General features: G+C 42.0%; 1 protein-coding gene across 1 annotated transcript in view; it reads right to left on the reverse strand.

The window, feature by feature from the left end:
• Positions 1 to 799: 799 nt before the first annotated feature.
• LOC121289653 (pancreatic lipase-related protein 2-like) overlaps positions 800 to 21289 on the reverse strand; it is a 33375-nt gene continuing 12885 nt past the window's right edge. Inside the window, exons 4-13 of the mRNA XM_041209278.1 lie at positions 15902 to 16027; positions 12215 to 12349; positions 12013 to 12121; positions 11005 to 11124; positions 10796 to 10915; positions 10505 to 10623; positions 4083 to 4212; positions 3867 to 3978; positions 2347 to 2514; positions 800 to 872 (exon numbers count right to left, since the gene is read on the reverse strand). Coding sequence (XP_041065212.1) covers positions 800 to 872; positions 2347 to 2514; positions 3867 to 3978; positions 4083 to 4212; positions 10505 to 10623; positions 10796 to 10915; positions 11005 to 11124; positions 12013 to 12121; positions 12215 to 12349; positions 15902 to 16027 — 1212 coding nt within the window. The remainder of the gene's footprint in view (positions 873 to 2346; positions 2515 to 3866; positions 3979 to 4082; positions 4213 to 10504; positions 10624 to 10795; positions 10916 to 11004; positions 11125 to 12012; positions 12122 to 12214; positions 12350 to 15901; positions 16028 to 21289) is intronic.

Genomic DNA, 21289 nt, shown 5'->3' on the forward strand with positions numbered 1-21289 from the left:
CCTTTCCATCTTCCCCTTGCTCCCTCACTCATCGAAATCTCAGCACGCTTGTACAAAGTCACAGTCCTGTCAATCAGTTCAGTGATCTCACTGAATGGCTGGAGGGGCTGAATGGTCTAATCCTGTTCTCATCTTTCTATGTTGAACTTTATAGTATCTTCTAATATACCTAGCAGTGTCCATTTGGGGATACAGAAAGCTTCAGTGACTTAGTATGGATCAGCTTAGAGCACTAACCAAGTGAAACAATCAGTTAATATACTCAAGTATTTTACTTGTTTTACTTTTTTGTCAATCTGTGGTGTTTCCATTATGATAAATTACAAGTAAGAAATAGTCTGATGAATATAATAATGTTCGATTGTAATTGAAGGGATCTTGAATTAATTCCTTGCCATAGTAAATTGCAAGATTTGAGCATTTTGTTATATTGCCTTCTCTGCAGCCTGTCGGGGAGGTGGAAGTAAAGTTATTTCAATAATGGCCACCTGCAGTGGAGCATTTGTTAGTCTTAAGAGTAATGCACAATGCTTACTATTGTTTTCATGTTATCATTACCAATTATGATCATATCTGAGCTTTCTGCATATGAAGGCATCATCTATATACAGCTGTGCAAATGAGAATAATTTAATTTGGGTTAAATCATCATTGCTACTGGTTGAATGTCTGTGTATTGTGCGGCAATTATTCTGTGGTACTATAGTTCTAGAGAAACATAAAACAAACTACAATTTAAAGTATGCGATCAGTTTTATTCATTTTCATATGGCCAAGATACAAGGTCATGAAGTAATTTTCAAGCATTTGAGCAAGGCAAAACAGTTTGCAGAACATCTTCACCAGCAGCCCCAGTTCCACAAAATTTAAAGCTGCAAAACAAAATATTACCTTGGAATAAGTAAATTTCTACATGTATGAAACATCTATTCAACATTCCTATATTTCATCAATTTGACTCCATATGTACCACAAGATAATGTAAATCTATATTCATATATTTTTGTGATTATATCATATTCATAAAAGTGATTCAATTCTACTGCAAATGATAATTAAATACATACATTTTTAAAATGAGGAAGCATTAATTACATCACTGAAATAAGAGTTGAATTTTTTATTTTGAAGCCTTATTCTTAGTAGAATGTCCAATTCAACAACAATAGAATTTGGGTTGAATGAACTGATAACATAAACGTATATGGAACCTTGTTTTGTGTAATTGCTTGTATGATCTAGTAGATTGAATGATTAAAGTACATTTCCTAAAAACCATTTGTATTAATTCCTTACATTTTCCAATATTTGTACTGATCAGTTTTATACTGCATTTCCTATATACTTGTAAGGCCCGATTTTAACCGGGAGTGAGAATTGGGTTGGCGGGGGGTGGGCAAGTACTAAATGCCTCCTGGCCATCCTGGTTTGAGGCCCAGGTAATTTTAACAGCCTAAAACATGCATGAACAGCAACTTGTCAGCAGGTGGAGCCGAATTTCAGGAGGCTGTCAGCCACCACCAAAGAAATGGTTGCCAACAATAACGTAAATTGTGGTTTTCGGAACAGTCTTTCATTCAGGAAGGGAGGGGATGTGAAGGTAGGCAACGTTCCTTGTGGGGCCTGGAGGAGACCTTGGTCTTCTACCCAGTGTTGGCGAGAAACTGTATACAAACCTTAATGACATGCAAGTCCATGATGGAGGTCAACAGTGTTCACACAAAGGTTGATCAATGCCTAGAATAGTCTTCTGGGTAAGGCATTGGAGTGAAACAGTCTGGAATCATTCACAGCATTTGTAATGGCAAGGTTCATAGCAGGGATGAGTTAATTTCGCTCCTATGTCTGTACTTTTTTTGTAATGTTTATGAATCTCTCACCTCTGATATGTTGCTTAACCTCTATCTTCACTGTGCTCCATCATTCCTTTCAGCCAAAAACTGGCATTCTGAACAGGGGGTCTTAAAGTACTGGTGAATTTTGAGCATCTCTCTATTTAGAGAATAGGTTTTGGCAACACAATTTTTAAAGATCTTCTGAGATGGCTCAAAAGCCCATCACGTTCAGTAAATTCGAACTTTATTAGCTTATTTTCAGGAAAAGTGTGAATGGACGTTTGACTTTCACGGGGACTAGGCAATGCATCAGGGCTTTACCAACATGCTAAACCAGAACAGTATGACATTATGGGATTGCCATCTTCTGATGTAACGATCATCACTTACAGTGGTCATTTGGGAGTCTGTCCAAACATATTGTAACCAGGATCCACACTAGATATACAAATGCTATTATAGTCAGTGTCTGAATCAGTTTTAGTCAATAATTTACTAAATGTGCACTTACATTTTCTGGTCATATACTCTTAATATAGTTATAATTTGGGGTCCAATTTTTGGCCCAAAAAGATTTGGCAACAGATTATTCCAGAGAAATTTGACTTTCGTAATATCTCCTAAGTCTTCCTGCACGTCGATGTCAGCTGTGAATGTTTTTCCAGACTCCAACAGTTCTCTGCAAAGCAAAATACACAGGTCAGTATCTAAATAATTTGTGGCATATTAATGTTAACTTTTACAGTCTCAAGATAAGCAATGGAATTAAAAAAGTAAATGATCAGATTCAGAATTTTTATTGCAATCTATTAATTAATAAATATACCTTAACTGCAATTTGAATAAACATTGCAAATTGTAATGTGTATATACATAAGTGCAAAAGATGGAGCAGCACCCGTGTTCAGAATAAATTGTGTTCAGTAGCAACTTTTCCAAGAGGATAGACATGAACAAAGTGACTCATTGGGGGACAGCCTTCTGCTGGGCAACTGAAATTTAATGACTCAATTTTAATGATTTTTGACAAATCCACTAAATATTTACTGTAGGGTTAACTAAATTCAGTGGGGTAAATTTCTCTGAATTTCCCAATCTGTTTAGACTATTTCTCCAATGTTTCTGTTGGTCTGCTGTTGAGGTTACAGCAATATGGGCAATAAATGTGGTCTTGTCAGTGCAGCCCACATTAGGAGACAAAATTTTGAAACATCATTAAATAAATGATAAAATAGGAATATCAGTTTTATTAGGCTGTGTGACAACCACACATTGGCAAAGGTTTTTCAAACACTTAGGGTGGAATCTTCCCATCTTGCCAGCAGCGGGAAGTTTGGTAGTCAGGGGAAGTTAATTTGGCGTGAGGCCAAAAATCAGTTTCCTGATAGCGGGATTAACTGTAGGAATTAAGTTCTTGGGACTTTAAAGGCAGGTTAAAGGTGGGTCGAGCTTCCCGACGAGCAATGTCCGGAAGGCCTTATGCATGCATTAGCATGTCATTATTGGTCATTAAAAGGTCAGCTTGCCGCAATCAAGTGCCCCCTCCAAATTAAGTTCCCAGTGAGAAATTTTATGACTACACATAAGAGGTGCAGACTTGGTGAGGTAGACTTCTGACATGATTAACAGCGAGTTGCTGTGTCACTGTCCTCTTTGGGGAGCATCTGTAAATGCCAGCCTGTGCTTCAGACCAGGCAGTGGCAGTGCAAGTTATGTGGATGATGACCAAGGAAGGGAGGAAGGGTTAGCGGGGAAGGGTGGAGCAGTGGCCGGACAAAGATAGAAGGGATAGTGCAGAGTGTGTGGGTGTCCTTTAAATATGGTGCCTGGACCTTCAGCCCCGCTGCGAGAATCAGCGAGCTCCTTGCAGATGCATATTTAATGCACTGAACAGTGCAAGGTCGCATGTGGTCAGCTGTCCCGCCCCCAGTGGAAATCACTCACTTCTGCACCTGCCACTGAACTTAGACTTCAGAATGGGAGATTCCAGCCTTAGAGCAATTATCTCCTGATCAGCAGCCATAAACTTACTTTGCAATTTGAAGTTGTCCAGTATTGACATTGGAACCATACAAGGCAATATTGAAGTATCCTCTGATATTCCGTGTACATGTAATTTTAACAGAAACCTTGTATCTCCAGCCTGTTATAAATGATCAGATTCAGAGTTTTTATTGAAATCTCTTAATAAATATGCTTCAAGTGCAATTTGAAAACCATTGCAACTTGTAATGTATATATACATACGTGCAAAAGCTGGAGCAGCACCCGTGTTCAGAAAAAATTTGGGTTCACTAGTAACATTTCCAAGAGGATAGGTATTAGCAAAGTGACCCATTGGGGGACAGCCTTCTGGTAGACAAGTGAAACAATGCCCCTTAGAAAAGCAAACATATAGTGAAGGTGTCTTCATCGGCAGTTGTTTTCTTTTATTAAATATTTATAAGCAACCCATAAGGCCACAAGACAGTTTGGTTTAGAATTAACAAGATAATCTAAAGCCAATAATCCAGCTAATCTTGGCCGATGGGCCAATCCAACAGCTCTACTATCTCAGCCAATGTAACAAATATGGGCCCTACAAGCAAGTTTTAAGGATGTCCAGGTCAAAACAAAACTCTAAAGTACTAAAATGTTGCCTTCAAGGCACTAGAAAGGGCAAGGCAGTGCAAAACAGCCAGAGAAATCTAAAGTGATAAGAGCAACAATGGTTACTGTAAATTCTTCAGGCTTACATTCAAGGTTAACAATAATGTTGTGAATAGTCATTTGGTAGTACAAAATTTGAATATTGCTGAAAAACAAGAAACTTTTTTTAGTCAAAGCTTTTCATCCTACACTCATTAGGACAATGCACAAGAATACCAAATTTAAAGGGAGCAACAATTTATACTATATAGGAAGAGAGTGCTGATTGGTTGGCAAGTGGACACTAATTGGTAAAGGCATTGTCATGGAGAATGCACCAGTTGATGGTGACTGACTGTTAACTGCCAAACATTGTTTGAAATTTAAACCATGCAGCTTAACTCTGTCAAGACATTGCCCTGAAGAATGCACCAACAAACTCAAAACAAAGCGTCCAACATTAGATGTACAATGCCTTGACCAGAGTTAAGCTGCCTGGTTTAAATTTTAAACGTTTGACAGTTAACAGTCAGTCACCATCAGCTGGTGCATTCTCCATGGCAACATCTCTACCAATCAGACTCCAATTGCTAACCAATCAGCACTCTCTTCTCATACTGTATAAATTGTTGTTCCTTTTACATTTGGTATTCTTATGAATTGTATTGATGAATGCAAGACGAAAAGCTTTAACTAAAAAAAGTCCCTTTTTTGAAATAGTCAATAATTTTGTAGCTATATTGTCTCTATTTGCCCTATGTTTCACTAGAGTAATAGTAAAGAACTGGCAAACTATAGTATATTATTAAACAAAATTAGTCAGTAGACTTTACTTGTATATCGAATAAATGACTGCCAGTTATAGGTATTATCTTTGGCAGTCTGTCATCTATTTACCTATTCATTGTAAATCATCAGTCTTTGGAAATGTTAGTTAATATTAAACCTCATGGAGGAAAAAAATGCTCTGGAATGTTTCACCTGAATGCTAAAATACTGCAGCACTTCCATCTCAACATACCTTGCTTGTAAAAAATTTTTAAAATTTAATTTAATAACTTAATGCAAGTGATGAGATGGTGAAGACAACAGCCTGAAATTCCATGGGACCATTTACATTGGTTTATGACTCTAAGCTGATATTGTCCAGTGCTGGCTTCCCTGTGGGTTCAGCTCATTTATGTGTCTTTTTTTAGTGCAAATCCTGTGCAATATGGAAGTATTGTGCTGGGAAATTAGTATTGCAGCATTTAAAAGAATCACACCTTGTATTTATATACCACCTTCAAAGTAATAAAACATCCCAGGCAATTCACAAGAGTATTATAAAGCAAAAATAGACACCAAGTTGCATAAGGCGATGTTAGGGTAGATGTCAAAAGCTTCGGCGAAGAGGTAAGTTTTAAGGAGCGTCTTAAAGGAAGGAAGAGAGGTGCAGACTTGGAGAGTTTTGGGGAGGGTATTCTAGAGCTTAGGGCCTAGGCAGCTAAAGGCATGTTTATCAATGGCAGAGCAATTAAAAATTGGGATGCTCAGCAGGCCAGAATTACAGGATCGCAGATAACTCTGAGGGTTATGGGTTACAGGAGATTACAAAGATTAGGAGGGGCAAGCCCACAAACGGATTTGAAAATAATAATGAGAATGTTAAAATTGGAGTGCTGCTCTCCAAGGGCTAATGTAATTCAATGAGCACAGGGGTGAGAGGTGAACAGGACTTGCTGCGAGTTAAGGCACAGTGGATTACTTCAAGTTTACAAAGGATAGAATGTGGGAGGCCAGCCAGGAATGCATTAAAATAGTTAAATCTAGAGGTAATAAAGGCATGAATCAGGGTTTCAGCAGCGTCTAAGCTAAGGCATTGGTGAAGTTGGGTAATGCCATGGATGTGGAAATAGGTGGCCTTAGTATGGTGCTAATATGAGGTCAGAAGTTTATCGCATGGTCAAATATGACCCCAAGGTTGCGAACTGTCTGGTTTAGTCTCAGATAGTTTCCAGGAAGAGGGATAGAGTTGGCAGCTAGGGAATGGAGTTTGAAGTTGGGACCGAAAACAATGGCTTCAGTCTTCCCAAAATTTAATTGAAGGAAATTTCTGACAATCCAGTACTGGAGGTCGGATATATAGTTTGACAATTTAGCAACAGTAGAGGAGCCGACAGAAGTGGTGGTGAGGTCGAGCTGGATGTCATCAATGTACATGTGAAAATTAATGCTGTACTTTTGGATGATATTGCCGTGAGCATCATGTAGATGAGAAATAGGAGGGATCCAAAGGTAATGGTTCAGGAGTAGGAAGAGAAGTCAAAATGGCTGATTAATGCAGCAGTGCGAGGAAGCCGAAGCTTAGTAGTAAACTTTTTTGCCAGACTGAGTTGTCTGTCATGTTTTTGTCATAAAGGGCACTTGTGTGAATTGGTGCCAAGCAAAGGGTCTATTAGGTACAACCGAAGAAGGGTCAGGACATTGCAAGATGGCACAAAAGATGAGGGCATAATTTTAGACAGTGACACAGAAACTCTCCAGGATGTGATGTGCAGTTAGGAAAATAGCATTAAATGCTCACGAAAACTCCAAAAACCTGTTTTGTGTGTCATGTGGATTGAGGTGGCACTCAAAATGGATGCTAACTTTCACAATTCCAGTACTATAGGGCAATGTAATGACCCCACCAGAATATGAAAGATAACACATCAGACACTCCCCCTTTTCTTCCAAGGCACTCTGAGCATCAACACATTGTACACACACTAAAATGAATAACTGTATAAATAACCCTTTCTCGTGCATGCTACTGGGGTTGTTGTAGTTTCCCCTAACAGCCGTTGTTTGCTGAATGTTAAAACCTGCTTCCTCCACTTTGACAGGATATCACCAGACCTATAACTTCATTAATTTTATGGCACCTGGGAGATATTCCTCAAATGCTAGACAAAACTCAATGGCTTGGCAGTTACAAGAGAAACTTGCTCACAATACTTGTGAGAAGCCATGGAGGGGTTGGGGGGTTGGGAAGGTGGGGGTTAAAACTGACCCTTTCCACTCGGATAACTGTACTCAGGTGGCAGGAGTGGGGGCAGGGATAATTAAAAGTGTGGATGAGGATGTGCTATAGGCTGAAATGCGGAGTACAAGAATGGAGGATGGATGAAGATGTGCCACTTTCCTAGTGGAGGCTAAGGAGAAGCTTGTCCATGTCTTTGGAGTCAAGGAACTAGATCTCACGATGCTTCCCGAAAAGTTAGATAGGCAGGTTCTGAGATCAATATCTGTTAATCAGTTGTTTTGGCACAGAAATCAATGGAGAATCTGGCAGCTTCATTGGAATCTGTAACAACACCTCCCCCCACAACTTAAAGAAACAGCTATGATGCCTCCTCCTCCATCTCCCCATAGTAATACAGACTGCAGACCTGGTGGCGAAAGAGATGACTAGATAGTATCTTGCATACCAGCTTTCCAATCCTGAAGACAAAAATAAATGCTGTTTCTCAGGATATTCAGGGACCAGCCATTGGATCATCCACCCTGTTGATTGGTGGAGACACAGCTTCAGGATCCAGTGGAGTGGTGATGACTGGAGGTGACCTGTTTGATTCTGCCATTTCTCAGAGTAGCAGCACATGCCAAACCTCTGGCATTCCCCATCATACTAATGACATGCAAAAAGCTCTCTGCCAGGATTAACTGCCATGATGGGAAGGCCATTTCAATCTGATAAGCCTTTTGTAGCTCAGGAAAACCCACCATCTCTCATGATCCTGGCTTTGACATGGAAATGCACACCTAGACAGCCTGGGTATCAGTGTGAGGAAAGAGTAGGTTGTCTCACAGCCATTTTGGATTTGCTGTGTTAAAGGTGCAGGTGAGTGCACTAACTCTGTTGGTTCTCAGATGTTAGCCTTGGTTCATACATGCCTGCCCAACATCCTGTGGTAGAACAGATAGGCCCAAAATATAACAGACATTGGACCTTCGGAGCCCATCTTCGGGAAAACGTTGAGTTGTGGACGCCCCGAAGCAGATCAATGGTGAACCTGATTTCATCGGTAATTTTAAGGACTGCGGTTAAGTTGCATGAAGATAAGTAGCTGAATTTTCCAAGCTCTTTGGAGTCAGGCTGGGAGGTGGGATGGCTGGAAATGTGGCATGGGAAGAGTTGGGAGTGGTGCACAACATCTTCCTGCTGCCATGACTTTTTGTCAGCAGTGGGAACATCAGCATCTTGCCCACCAATCGGGCAGCCAATTGAACCAATCAAGCGCCCAATTAAAGGCCATTTCCACTGCACATCCCAAGCCCCTGCAGGCATTTCACTCACATCTGGAAGACCCGGTGCCACTTGGGGATACTGCTAGGGATGCCTGGGGAGGGGAGAGTCCCTTTTTGATGGACGCTTCATGGACCACAAAGGGGCCCCTTTGGCTTCCTCAGAAAAGATCACCCATTTGAGGGTATCTTGGTATGAAAGTGCATCTCCTTTCTAATGCAGCCTCAGCACTGGCAACTGCTAGTGGTGGTGCTGCTGAGGCTGTTGAGCTTCTGACCCACTGGTTGGGCAAGCAGCTCAATTGGGCAACGGCCCCAGTATCTGAAGCGGAGTCAGCTCCTGCTTTCAGCTCCAGAAGTGGGAATATGTCGTCCTATGTAAAATTCAGCCAATGATGTTCCTGAATGCAAGTGGCTTAGGCTGGATTTACTGCTCTGCTGCCAACTGGTTTAAAGTTAATCCAGTAGGCAACCTGCCAATGCCTACCCACCCACCCCTACCCCACTGCACTTATACCAGCAGCAGAGTGGTGCTGGGTGGCTTGCCCACTAGTGGGCCAATTGAGGCCCTTAAGTGGGCAATTAATGCCCACTTAAGGGCCCCATCCTACAGATACCAGAATTTAACCAGTGTTTGGAGAGGCCCACGCCAAGCACCCTCCTTAACTGGCCCAGTGGGCCCATCAGAAAGCAGGGGGTGCAGGGAATATAGCACCCCTTATAATTCAGCCTCCTGTTCCAAATCCCAGGGGAAAGTCTCAGCATATCAGATTATGCACATGTCTCTAAAGGCACAGCAACAGTACCCACCCATTTGAAGCCTGGAAATCAAATTGTGGAAGTCAGAGATACTTGTTGAATGATCATCATTTTCTGGAAGCATTTTGGGGCCTTAGAAAGACAGCTCTCAGTAAACATGGGTTCCACTGGAATCTATTAGGTGGCGAACTGAGCAAAATCTCAGAAAATTCATCTTGATGTAAAACGGAAAATATATCCTCTTTCCATCACCATTAGAATTTCCTGACGCCTCTTCATGGGGAAAGGTTCTGTTGCAATTGGATTCCAAATATGCTCCCCTTTCCTCCACAACTCTCCCCTAGCCTCCGCTTTCCTCCACAACCCTCCCTTAATCCCTTCACCCACCAGTCAGTAGTTATGTTAGAGATTTGGACAAGTAGAATTTCCAATCTATTGGCATTGGCCCTATTTACACAGCAGTTTTTGACAAGCAGCCATAAGAAACATGTGATTTATGGCGGCAAGGAAAATGTGATGAAGGCAAGAGGAAGAATTGCTTGCCACATGTAACAAAATCATAAACATTCCCTCTTCAAGTGTCTTAACAAGAGTGCAGAAGCTGGTTCCTTGAACAATTAATCACCCTTGGTATTTGATATGATTTCTCCACTAAAGAAGAATCCAAAGAGAGCGTGCTTAAATTCTTAACAGACTTTATCTATTACAGTCAATTATGTTAAGTCAAAGTTGCTTAATTCAAATTATCTGATAATTCAATTATATGAACATTAAAACTCTATTTTGCTGTATTGTTTACATTTAATTCAAACTATAATTCAAATCTTTTACATAGTAATAACTATAAATATTCTCTTTACAATGCAGTCTGTGGTGTTCTCTGGAACTGACTGAACTGTACTTAAAGCTTGTTAAGATTTCACCGTAAAGAAAAACTAGATCTGCAACTAACTTAGAAACTCCAATTTTGGAGCAGATTGAAATGCTGGGAGAAATTGCAAGAGGAAACTTACTGCTGTAAAGTCATCGTAGTTGTTACATGGAATACCCATGAATCCATTTCTGGTTCTGATACTCTCAGTGTAATACTTATATGACCGTAAGTGGCTGCACGCTGCAAAATTGCGAGTTCCTTTAAAAGTATCACAAATGTTTGTACAGTTTATTGCAGTGAATAGCAAAACTATAGTTAAATAAATCAGCTCTCAATAGTTAATAGATATATAATTACAGATACTGAATTTCGTTAATGAAAGAGAACTGTTCGTGTTCTGAAGCATGAAGTGAATAAGAAATTTTTGTACCTTCCCAAATGCCATTAATATCAATTATAGTTGAAACAATATTTTTGTCACACCCAGGCATTAATTGTCCACCATTTGGATAGAAGTCAAGATGTCCAACGGGTTCAAACAATCCTAAACCTGTTAGGTTAATTCAATCACAATTAGAAAGCAGTAAAAATCAATTGTCGCTTTCTGTTGCTCAATAACCTTTTTGTAGAAAATCTTACCAAGGTAAGGAATCAATGGAGCACCATTAGAGTGGATAACATCAACAAACGCTGCATCTGAAACATCTAGCCGAACTTCAATGGGAGTATTCTTAAAAAAGGGTTTGGCTGGATCTAGACCTACAGTAAATAATAGTTAGTAAACTGCAGTGAATGCAAACTTTTCACGGTAATTTTTCATTATTGTTATTTCTATTTTGTAATATATCATATGCAGTGTGCATTTGTTTTTACATTTTGAGCCCCACTGATTATTGTACACATATGATGACCTCTGCCTTCCCCAATGGTAGACTCAATTTAGTCCCAAGTGGCTAGATATCCATAGATGCAAAGTACCCAGGTGTAGCTGTCAGTGCTTTGGAATATGCAATGTTTCTACATTTTTGCACCCCATTGTTCTCCCAGCATGAGTAACACGCTGGCTATATGCCTCATCTATTCCCCGTGGCAGTTGCCTTTACAGCCTTCATCTCAGCGCCAGACTACCAATTAGTGTAAAATTATGGGTTGTGGGTGGTTTTATGCTGTGCATTACACATCACTGGAACCTAGATTGACACTTTCCAAATTTACTTCACTCAGAACGAGTGGCAGATACAAGAGATCCTCATCTCACTGGTGTAGACTGAATCCCAGTTCAGATAGCAGATGTGGAATGACTAAATTCTAACCCAATGTACCATCGAGCTCTTTGTGCTTTTAAAAATGTTGTTTTACAGTTTTGCAGTCCTTCGCACATGCAGCCTTGGTAATGATCAATCTCCTCTTAGGCATACATCAACAAATCAAGTGAGTGTGACAGTCTTCAGCTATTGTGCATGAGCAACAGAGCACTAGCTCCTGACACGCATGCAATATTTTATTTTGTCATTGTTAGAGGAGCTCCTTGGGGGAAATATTTTAGCTTCAGTGAAGGAAACAGGAGCTTAAAATGCATTTGTAGAGAAATACTCAGTTTTTGCTTTTTTTCTCAGATAAGTAGTTGCTGAATACTGAAATATTTACCTGTGATTCTTCCAATCCCTGGAATGCGTCTTCCTGCTTCTCCAGCAATATGACTACCCAGGCTGTGGCCAATAATGTGGACCTCGGTACGTGAGTAGTTAAAATTTTTCTATTTATACACAAACGAATAGATTTTAATGTGACTGTACTATTCTTTTTAGAATTGTAATGTGCTGTAACTCCTCAGTAAGTTTGGCTTTACCTCTAACACATCAATAAGATATGCTATTTCTGCAGCAACCACCCGAATGTTGTTAGCAGCCTGATCGTATAACGTTCTTGAACCACGTACCCAATCAACACAAATGCAATTCACATCTTCCACTTCAAACATTGCCTTAAAAATAAGTCCACAACAATGATTACAACTTGCATTTATATTGTGTTTTTAAAATAGTAAAATGTCCCAAGATGCTTCACAGAGAGAAAAACAGAAGTTTAAAAAAAGACATACAAAAAACAGTGATAAGAGGAGAGGTGACGAAACGCTTGGTAAAAAGGGCAGGTTTAGGGAGTGTCTGAAAGGAAGCGTGGCATAGACATGGAATACTAAAAAGTGAAGTCTGAGAGGCTGACAATAAACTGCCAATGGTAGAGTGAAGGGAGGGAGGCGGCACAAAAGTGTAGAGAGTAGGAGGAACAGGGGGCCGGGGGGCATGAGATTGCAAGGCTGAAGCAAGTTACAGAGATAGGAAAGGACCTTTAATTTAAAGGTTTCATCTTTAAGGGATTTAAAAACATGGGTGAGAACTTTAAATCAGAGGTTTTAGGGAAAGGATAGTCAATGTAGGTCAGCAAAGCCATAAGCAAGCAAGACTTAGTGTGAAATAGGATACAGACAGTAGGGTTTTTAATGAACTGAAATTTAGAGAGTGAGAGACTGGACAGGAGAACATTAGAATAGTCAAGATTAAAGATGACAAAGGCATGGACAAGAACTTTGACGGTGGAAGTAGGCAATCATTGTGAAGGAGAGCAGGAAGTGAAGTTGAATGAGGCTAGAGTGATGTGGGTGGCCCGTAATCAAGCCATAGAAGGCATGGGAGATGGGAAAGTCAAGAAATGTCCAAATATGGATAGGAATGTTTATATGGAGAGAAAGATTTAGTGAGGTTAAGAGAGCTGTGAATGAACAAGAGAAAGAGGAAGAGCAAGGAGAACTGATGTGGTGATTGAAATCACCAAGGATGAGGATATGGAGTTGGAAGTTATATTCGAAAGAGATACCAAGGTTGTGAATGATCTGGTTCAGCCTGAAACAATGGCTGGTGGGGGTAGGAGGTGGTGTGGAGTGGGGACGGGGGGCGTGTTGGTGGTGTATGGAATCTGTGTTTGCAGCAGGGGCTGAAAATTATGGCTTTGGTCTTCTCAATATTTAACTGGAAGAATTTATGACGCATGCAAGAAATAATGCTGAAGTAACCATCTGACAAAACAGCAACAGTGGAAGGGATGAAAGAGATAGCTGTGAAATAGAGCTGGATGTCATTATGTCTGTGAATGAATGTCACCAGCATGAGCAAAAGTAGGGAGCCAAGAGTCTATCTTTGGAGGATTCTGGATGTCAAGGTGTCGAGACTGGAAGAGAAGCCATTGCTAAAGGTTCTCTCACTATGATCAATTAAGTAAGAAGGTAGGAGTGGAACCAAGCGACAGCAATTTTATGGAGCTGCATAACGCAGAGAGGCTTTGGAGCAGAATGGTGGAGTTGAACATGTCAGACAGTGAGAGGGAAACAAGGAGGGGTAATGCACAACATTCTCAGAGGATGTAATCTGTAACCTTGGTCAGGGCTGTTTCGGTTCTGTGGCTGGGTTGGGATCCTGATTGCAGCAATTCAAAGATGGAGCTGTGTGAAAGATGGGCATGAATCTGGGAGATGACAACAATTTCAAGGAATTTGGAGAGCCAAGGGAGATTGGAAATAAGGGGCTGGATTTTGTCAGACATCGTAGTCCCTGTCACCTCCCCATCAACCTGGCTAAAAAGTCGGGGGAGCCCATTCACCTTTCTGATGGCTGCCCTGCAGCAATTTAATGCTGGAAGCAGCGTTTATTGTTTTAAAGAAAAACTTCTGTCCCTTTCTCAGGGACAATTCCTGCCTTAGGAAGCTGCCAGCTAATCCTATTGGCCAGCAGCTCCATGGTCCCAACAGCACCAGCCGAGAGTGGTGGCCACTGCGTGGATTACAGGCAGTCCCCAGTGCCAAAGTGCCGAGGTAAATTTGGGGTAGGGAGTCATGGTGAAGGATTGAGGGGGTGGGGGTCTGGGTTCAAGAGGCTAGGAGGGAGGGTTTAAGGGGAATGACCTGACAGGGGTATCTCCGATGAGTGCATAGAGCCTGTAATGGAGGTTACCCCCCCTTTCCCGACACCAGCCCATGCAGCTAAAGCTGCCGGACTTCCTGCATGTAGTGGGTCTCCCCTGCTGTGGGTAAAATACTGGCAGTGGTGGGATGAGGCCCTTAAGTGATTGTTAATCGGTCACTTAAGCATGTCAATAGGCCCCGGTTGAGATGCCCGGTGCCTCCCTCACACCCCATAACATTTCAGACGGGTCAAGGGTGGCAGTAGGTGACAGGAAAGCCACCTGCTGCACTTTATGTGCCCCCTCACCTTCAAACCCACAGGTGGGGGAGCATAAATTCCAGCCCAAGGTGATAGTTTGCAAGAACAGAGGGTTCAATGCTGAGGTTTTGGTGAGGAAGATGACGATTTGAGATTTGAAAGCGAGAAGGGGGTAGTGCAGAATAAATTGGCATTGGGGTCAGAAACCAGAATTAGGTAGTAAGCAGTTAAGTGAGAATAGAGTCAGGGAGCACAAATGGGTCTCATGGGCAAGATGAACTTGGGGAGGGCTTAAATGGAGAGAAGCGAGAGACAAAACTGGGTTCAAGGCTGTGGAGGTGTGGGTGGGGGGCTTTGCTTGATGGGCAACAGAGAGAAAGGTGCAGCTGATACAATTGGACTGATAATCTCAATCTTGGTGACAAAAAAGTCCATGAGTTTCTGAAACTTGTTGTTTGGAGGATGGGGATGGGAGAGCTGCAGAGAGCAGTTTAAGGAGAAAGTTATTAGTGGATAGCAGAATCAGATTTATCTTTGCTTTTCATCATAATCTTGAAGAGTGCATGGTTTTAGCAGAGGAAAGTGAGACCTAATGATGCTAGATGTGGTCCAGCCAAATGGTTAAACTGGTTTTGTGGCAGAAACATTCAAGCCTCTTGAGCTTGAAGCAGCAAAGTTAGGAGTCATATCGTGGAAAAAGCAGGATGATGAAGGCTTTGCTGGGGATAAGGGCATTAAAGGTGGGGCATTAAATGATTGAGCAGATCAAGAGCTACAGATGTATTGTGGAGAATAGGAGGCCACATGCCAAGCAATTGTTATTTTGAAAGTGCAGTTATGATTTGAGAGAAGAAGTGAGGTTGGAAAAGAGTAGTGAGATATGGGTCATCAGTGATCAAAAACATGGGAGCAAATAGGCCATAGAAAATGGCAAGATTGAGGGACCTGCCATAAGTATGGATATGAGTTTATAATGAAAGGAACAATTTAGCAATGATAGGAGAGCAGTACTTTAAAAGAGAAGCCAAAGTGGAGTGGAGATGGAGATGGAAGTACTGAGGATGAGCAGTTACTCAGGGCAAAGGCTGAAGGAGGACACAATATCTTGATGAGAAAAAGGTTGGGGCTTGTAGGTGTGGTTGATAAAAAGGATTTTAAAGGAGAAGCAAGGTGGTTGACCAAGGGGAGATGCTCGAAATAGGAGAAAGTACCGGAAGAGTAAGGGTTACACTTAAAGTGGATTTATATTATTTTCAATCAGAATTATTGTGATGATATGAACATGAATACAATTTGTATTTTATATTTGTCTCAGCAAATACCTTGCACATGTCAGTGAGCCATGACTCTTCCCCCTTGTCTATATACCCATGAACAATGAAGCGGGTTATTTTGGTCCGGTCAAAATTAGAGTTTTTGATTGTTGAAGGATTTATGTCAGAAATTTCCTGTTGAGAAAGTATATCTGTAAATTGCATTATAATTGTATTCTCAAATAACAATATTAAAGCAGCTATATTATCTTGGTAGGAAATCTAACAATACAGCTTTTATGTTTTTAATGTGTATGTTTCATTGATGCATGCTAGTATCACCATGTCCTTGCTCACATTGTTAAAATGTTATTATATATTTAAATCCTATATAATTAGAAAACTTTTAGTGCCAGCAGATATAATTATTCCATGTGAGATTTACATGCTGCAGTACAAGGTTTAGTGTAATGAAAATTGTGGAGAATATACAATGGAGGTTGAGTCAAATCCCTGTTACCCTATATTCCTTATAAAATGTCATTGTCAGTTTAACTACTGATAAAATATATTACAGAATATGATTTATTTCTGAATGACAATTTAATTTTTGTATCATTGCTAGCTCACTGTTTTTCTATCCATCCAATTTACATACTCATATTAGACTTGGCTGGGTGGCATCGCTCTTGCCTCTGACTCAGATGTTTGAGCATTTAAGAATTTAAGTATTCAATGTAAGGTGATAGGTCAGTGCAGGACTGCAGTATCAGAAATACTGACCTGATATCAACTTAGAGGTGGGGAAGGAATGGGAAGGAAACCCAGAAGATCGGGTTTCTTTCAGGCCTTGCCAAGTTAGATGACAGGGCCTGATTAAGAGTTTTAATCTCCCTTTTCCTGGCTGCATTGAGAGGCTGACGTCTGTCAGGCAGCTTAGCCTTTGGCACCAAGCAACAGACAGGGAACAGAGAGGAAGGACAGAGGGTTTAGAGAATTCAGGGGAAATGACCTTCTAGCTCCAAAGTCCTTACCTCCCTTTAGCCAACAGGATTCCCAAGGCCTGGGAAACCTGATCAGCCAGGGTTCAACTTAAAATGGTGGTGAATCTTGAGCCACACAGCCTCATTAGGGTAGACGGTGGCATATGTTAATGTCACCGGACTAACAATCCAGAGACCCAGGCTAATGCTGTGGGGCATGGGTTCAAATCCCACCATGACAGTTGGTGGAATTTAAATTCAGTTCGTAAATCTGGAATCAAAAAGAAAAAGCTAATCTTGGTAATAGTCATTGTCAATAGTCATAAAAATCCAACTGGTTCACTAATGCCCTTTAGGGAAGGGAATTTGCCGTCCCTACCTGGTTTGGCCTATAGGTAACTCCAGACCACATAGCAATGTGGCTGACTCTTAAATGATCTAGCAAGCCACTCAGTTGTATCACACTGCTATGAAGACTTATAAAAAAGGAATGAAAATGAACGGATCACCCGGCATTGACCTACACACTGGAAACGACAAAATTGAAAACCTAGAACCTAGCCCTGTTGACTCTACAAAGTCCTCCTTACTAACATCTGGGGGTTTGTGCCAAAACTGGGGGGCCCATCCCAAAATAACTAGTCAAGAAATAGCCTGACATAGCGTGGCACCGTGGTATACACTCGAGAGGAAGTTGCTCTAGGAATTCTCAACATTGACTATGCACCCCATGAAGTCCCATGGGCAAGGAAACCTCCTGCTGATTATCACCAACTGCCCTCCCTCAGCAGATGATTCAGTACTGCACATTGAACACCACTTGGAGGAAGCCCTGAAGGTGGCTAGGTCACAGAATGTACTTTGGGTGGGAAACTTCAACGTCCATCACCAGTTGTGGCTCTGTAGTATCACTACTGACCTAGCTGGCTGAGTCCTAAGGATATAGTTGCTAGCCTGGGTCTGCGGCAGGAGTTGAGGAAATCAAGAGGGAAAAACATACTTGACCTCGTCCTCGCCAATCTACCTGTTGCAGATACATCTGTCCATGACAGTATTGATAGGAGTGACCACCATACAGTTCTTGTGGAGAAGAAATACTGTCTTCACATTGAGGATACCCTCCATTGTGTTGTGTGGCACTACCATCATGCTAAATGGGATAGATTTCAAACAGATCTAGCAATCAAAACTGGGCATTCATGATGCAGTGTGGGCATCAGCATCAGTGGAATTGTACATTACTGCAATCTGTAACATCATGGCCTGGCATATACCCCAATCTACTATTACCATCAAGCCAGAGGATCAACCCTGGTTCAATGAAGAATGTGGGGGGGCATGCCAGGAGCAACACCAGGCATACCTAAAACTGAAGTGTCAACCTGGTGAAGCTACAATGCAGGACTACATGCATGCCAAACAGTGAAAACAACAGAGGTAAGTGGTCCCACAACCAACGGATTAGATCTAAGCTCGGCAGTCCTGCCACATCCAATTGTGAATGGTGGAGGACAATTAAACAACTCACTGGAGGAGGCTCCACACATGATGAGTGCAGGGGCAGCACCAGGCTTACCTTAAAAATGAGGTGTCAACCTGGTGAAGCTACAACACAGGACTACTTGCACGCGATATGACATAAACAGCATGCAATAGACAGAGCTAAGCCATCCCATAACCAACAGATCAGATCTAAGATCTGCAGTCCTGCCACATCTAGGCATGAACAGTGGTGGACGATTAAACAACTCGCTGGAAGAGGCGGCTTCACAAATATCCTCATCTTCAATGATGGGGAGCTTAGCGCATCAGTGCAAAAGACAAGGCTGAAGCATTTGCAACAATCTTCAGCCAGATGTGCTTAGTGGATAATCCATCTCAGCCTCTTCCTGAGGTCCCCAGCATCACAGGTGCCAGTCTTCAGCCAATTCAACTCACTCCACATGATATCAAGAAACAAGCAAAAGGCAATGGATCCTGCTAATGTTATGTGCCCTGACACTATTCCAGCAATGGTACAGAAGACTTGTAACTCACCTCCTAACTCCCCAAAGCTTGTTCACACTCCTGATCCGTGCTTTGTAAATAGTGATGGAATACACTCCACTTGCCTGGATGAGTGCAGCTCCCACAACACCGAAGAAGCTTGACACCGTCCAGGATAAAACGGCCCGCTTGATTGGCACCACATCCACAAACATACACTCCCTCCATCACCGATGCACAGTAGCAGCAGTGTGTAGCATTTACAAGATGCACTGCAGGAATTCACCAAGGCTCCTTTGAAAGTACCTTCCAAACCCATGACCACTACCATCTAGAAGGACAAGGGCAACAGATGGATGGAAACACCACCACCTGGAAGTTCCCCTCCGAGTCACTCATCATCCTGACTTGGAAATATACCTTCACTGTTGCTGGGTCAAAATCCTGAAACTCCCTTCCAAACAGCACTGTGGGTATACCTACACCACATGGACTGCAGGGGTTCAAGAAGGCAGCTCACCACCACCTTCTCAAGGGCAACTAGGGGTGGGCAATATATGCTGGCCTTCAGTTCCACTTCTGTGACATGATCAAAGGCAGCTCCTATATGACAATGATGGCTGGACAAGACACATGCGTCTCAGGGCAGACATTACGTGACCTCATAAGAATTGTTCATCAAGGTTAGTGACTATCCTAAAGCTGTTGCACTGAACCCTATAGATTGTGGATGTTATAAGTATTTATCATGACCAATGTTGGAGTCTTTTCACCCAAGTGCACTTTGCAATGGCGTTTATTTTCCAACTGTGAGGTTTTGCTTGGTGGTATTCACCATCAAGCACCATAGCCTTTCATGGCTTCCTGCAGTGTTATTTCATCTCAGCATTTAAGGCTGAACACTATTCCTTTATTAGTTCCCACTCTCCCCATGCATGACACTGAGTGATGGAAGTTGGCTCCAATTGGTGACATTTGAAATGTCTGCTAGACAGGAATAAGTGTGTGTTGTCAGAGGTGTGTGCTCATTCTGAGAAACCTGTCCATTTACTGTGAGGATCGCAGTTTGCTCCTGAATGGCTGCCCAATGGTGCTTCACGGAATCCCTCTGTGAAGTCACAGAACACAAATCTATATGTAATTCATGGCATGACTATGCGCTCACTGACTTAGGATTCATAGAAATGTTTGGCCTTTGTGAGGAGAGAACAGTCTTCTACAGTTGATGACTGTAGAGATATGAAAGCGGTGCTCCAGCACATCTCTGAGTGTTTAGCAGTATCTATGAAGGGAATAAGTTATCACTGACTGCTGTGTCGAACTGGACTGAGTCACATCCCTCCCAAATGCCAAGGCAATGCAGGATGTTAGCTTGGCAGACTTCTGACAAATGCAAGGTTCTAAGTGTTTGTCAATAATCACATGATGGTCCTGCTACACCTCTCTCTGTGAGGACACTGCAAACATGACTAGCAGCTTTGTGTGCATGTTGTCATGTAACAGATCACTGCATCCTGATGTCCGATGGCATCTTGGGGCTCAGTATTAAGATGCTGCGTCTGCATTAATCATGCATGAGAGCTGGTGCTGTCCGGATGTAGCTCCTTCTTGAGACGGTCAAGTGCTAACTATTGTCAAATGCTTTTCATCTGAGAGCCACCTTGTTAAGCTGCTGTCATACTGGACTGAGAGCATCTATGTGTGCAATAGAGTTTTAGCCTCTTGAAGGATGCCATGGCCACTGCCTTGTTGCTGCTATGGTTGAAAGGACTGCACTATGTATAGTTGCTTAAGGATGTGTGCTAGTGGAGTGCTAGGCACATTCCATGGTGGTCACATGGTCCCTAGGCTACTGTGCCTTCCTAGGATGACCCCATTGTTAGAGTTGAAGATGACTTTTGCTTCCTCCGTGATCATTGTGAGATTGATGACCTTTCACTACATGTTGAAGATGACAATGAAGGTGATGTTGTGTCCCCAGCACTGAAGCATGTAGAGAACTGAAATCGAAACAACTTGTCTTCACCTTATTCCTCCTGGAAACTTGTAGCTATGAGGCTGTCATGGGCATGTCTGCTGTAGCATGCCCATGCAATGGCATTCCTCATGTAGCTCGTCTGAATCCTCACCCTCTTCAAGTTCATCTCCTTCCAAGTCCTCCTTGTCCGAGGAGACACCTAGCTCCTCTAGGTCTCCCTGTAGCAACACATTCTGCCTTTGCAGCAGTGGGTTATGCAGGGTGCAGCAAGCAACAATGATGAGGGACACTCTCTGCAGTAAGCATTGGACAACCCCAGATGACTGATCCAAACATCAGAAATGCATCTTTAAGAGGCCAATAGTCTTCTCTATTAAGGACATTGTGGCTGAATGTGCAGCATTGTATCTTTCCTCAATGCACTCTGTGGATAACGAACAGGCATCATTAGCCATGTCTTCAGGGGGTACCCCTTATCACCAAGGAGCCAACCCCCAAAGCGCCAAGCTC

This window comes from Carcharodon carcharias, chromosome 17, assembly GCF_017639515.1.
Source record: "Carcharodon carcharias isolate sCarCar2 chromosome 17, sCarCar2.pri, whole genome shotgun sequence".
Taxonomy (NCBI): Eukaryota; Metazoa; Chordata; class Chondrichthyes; order Lamniformes; family Lamnidae; genus Carcharodon; species Carcharodon carcharias.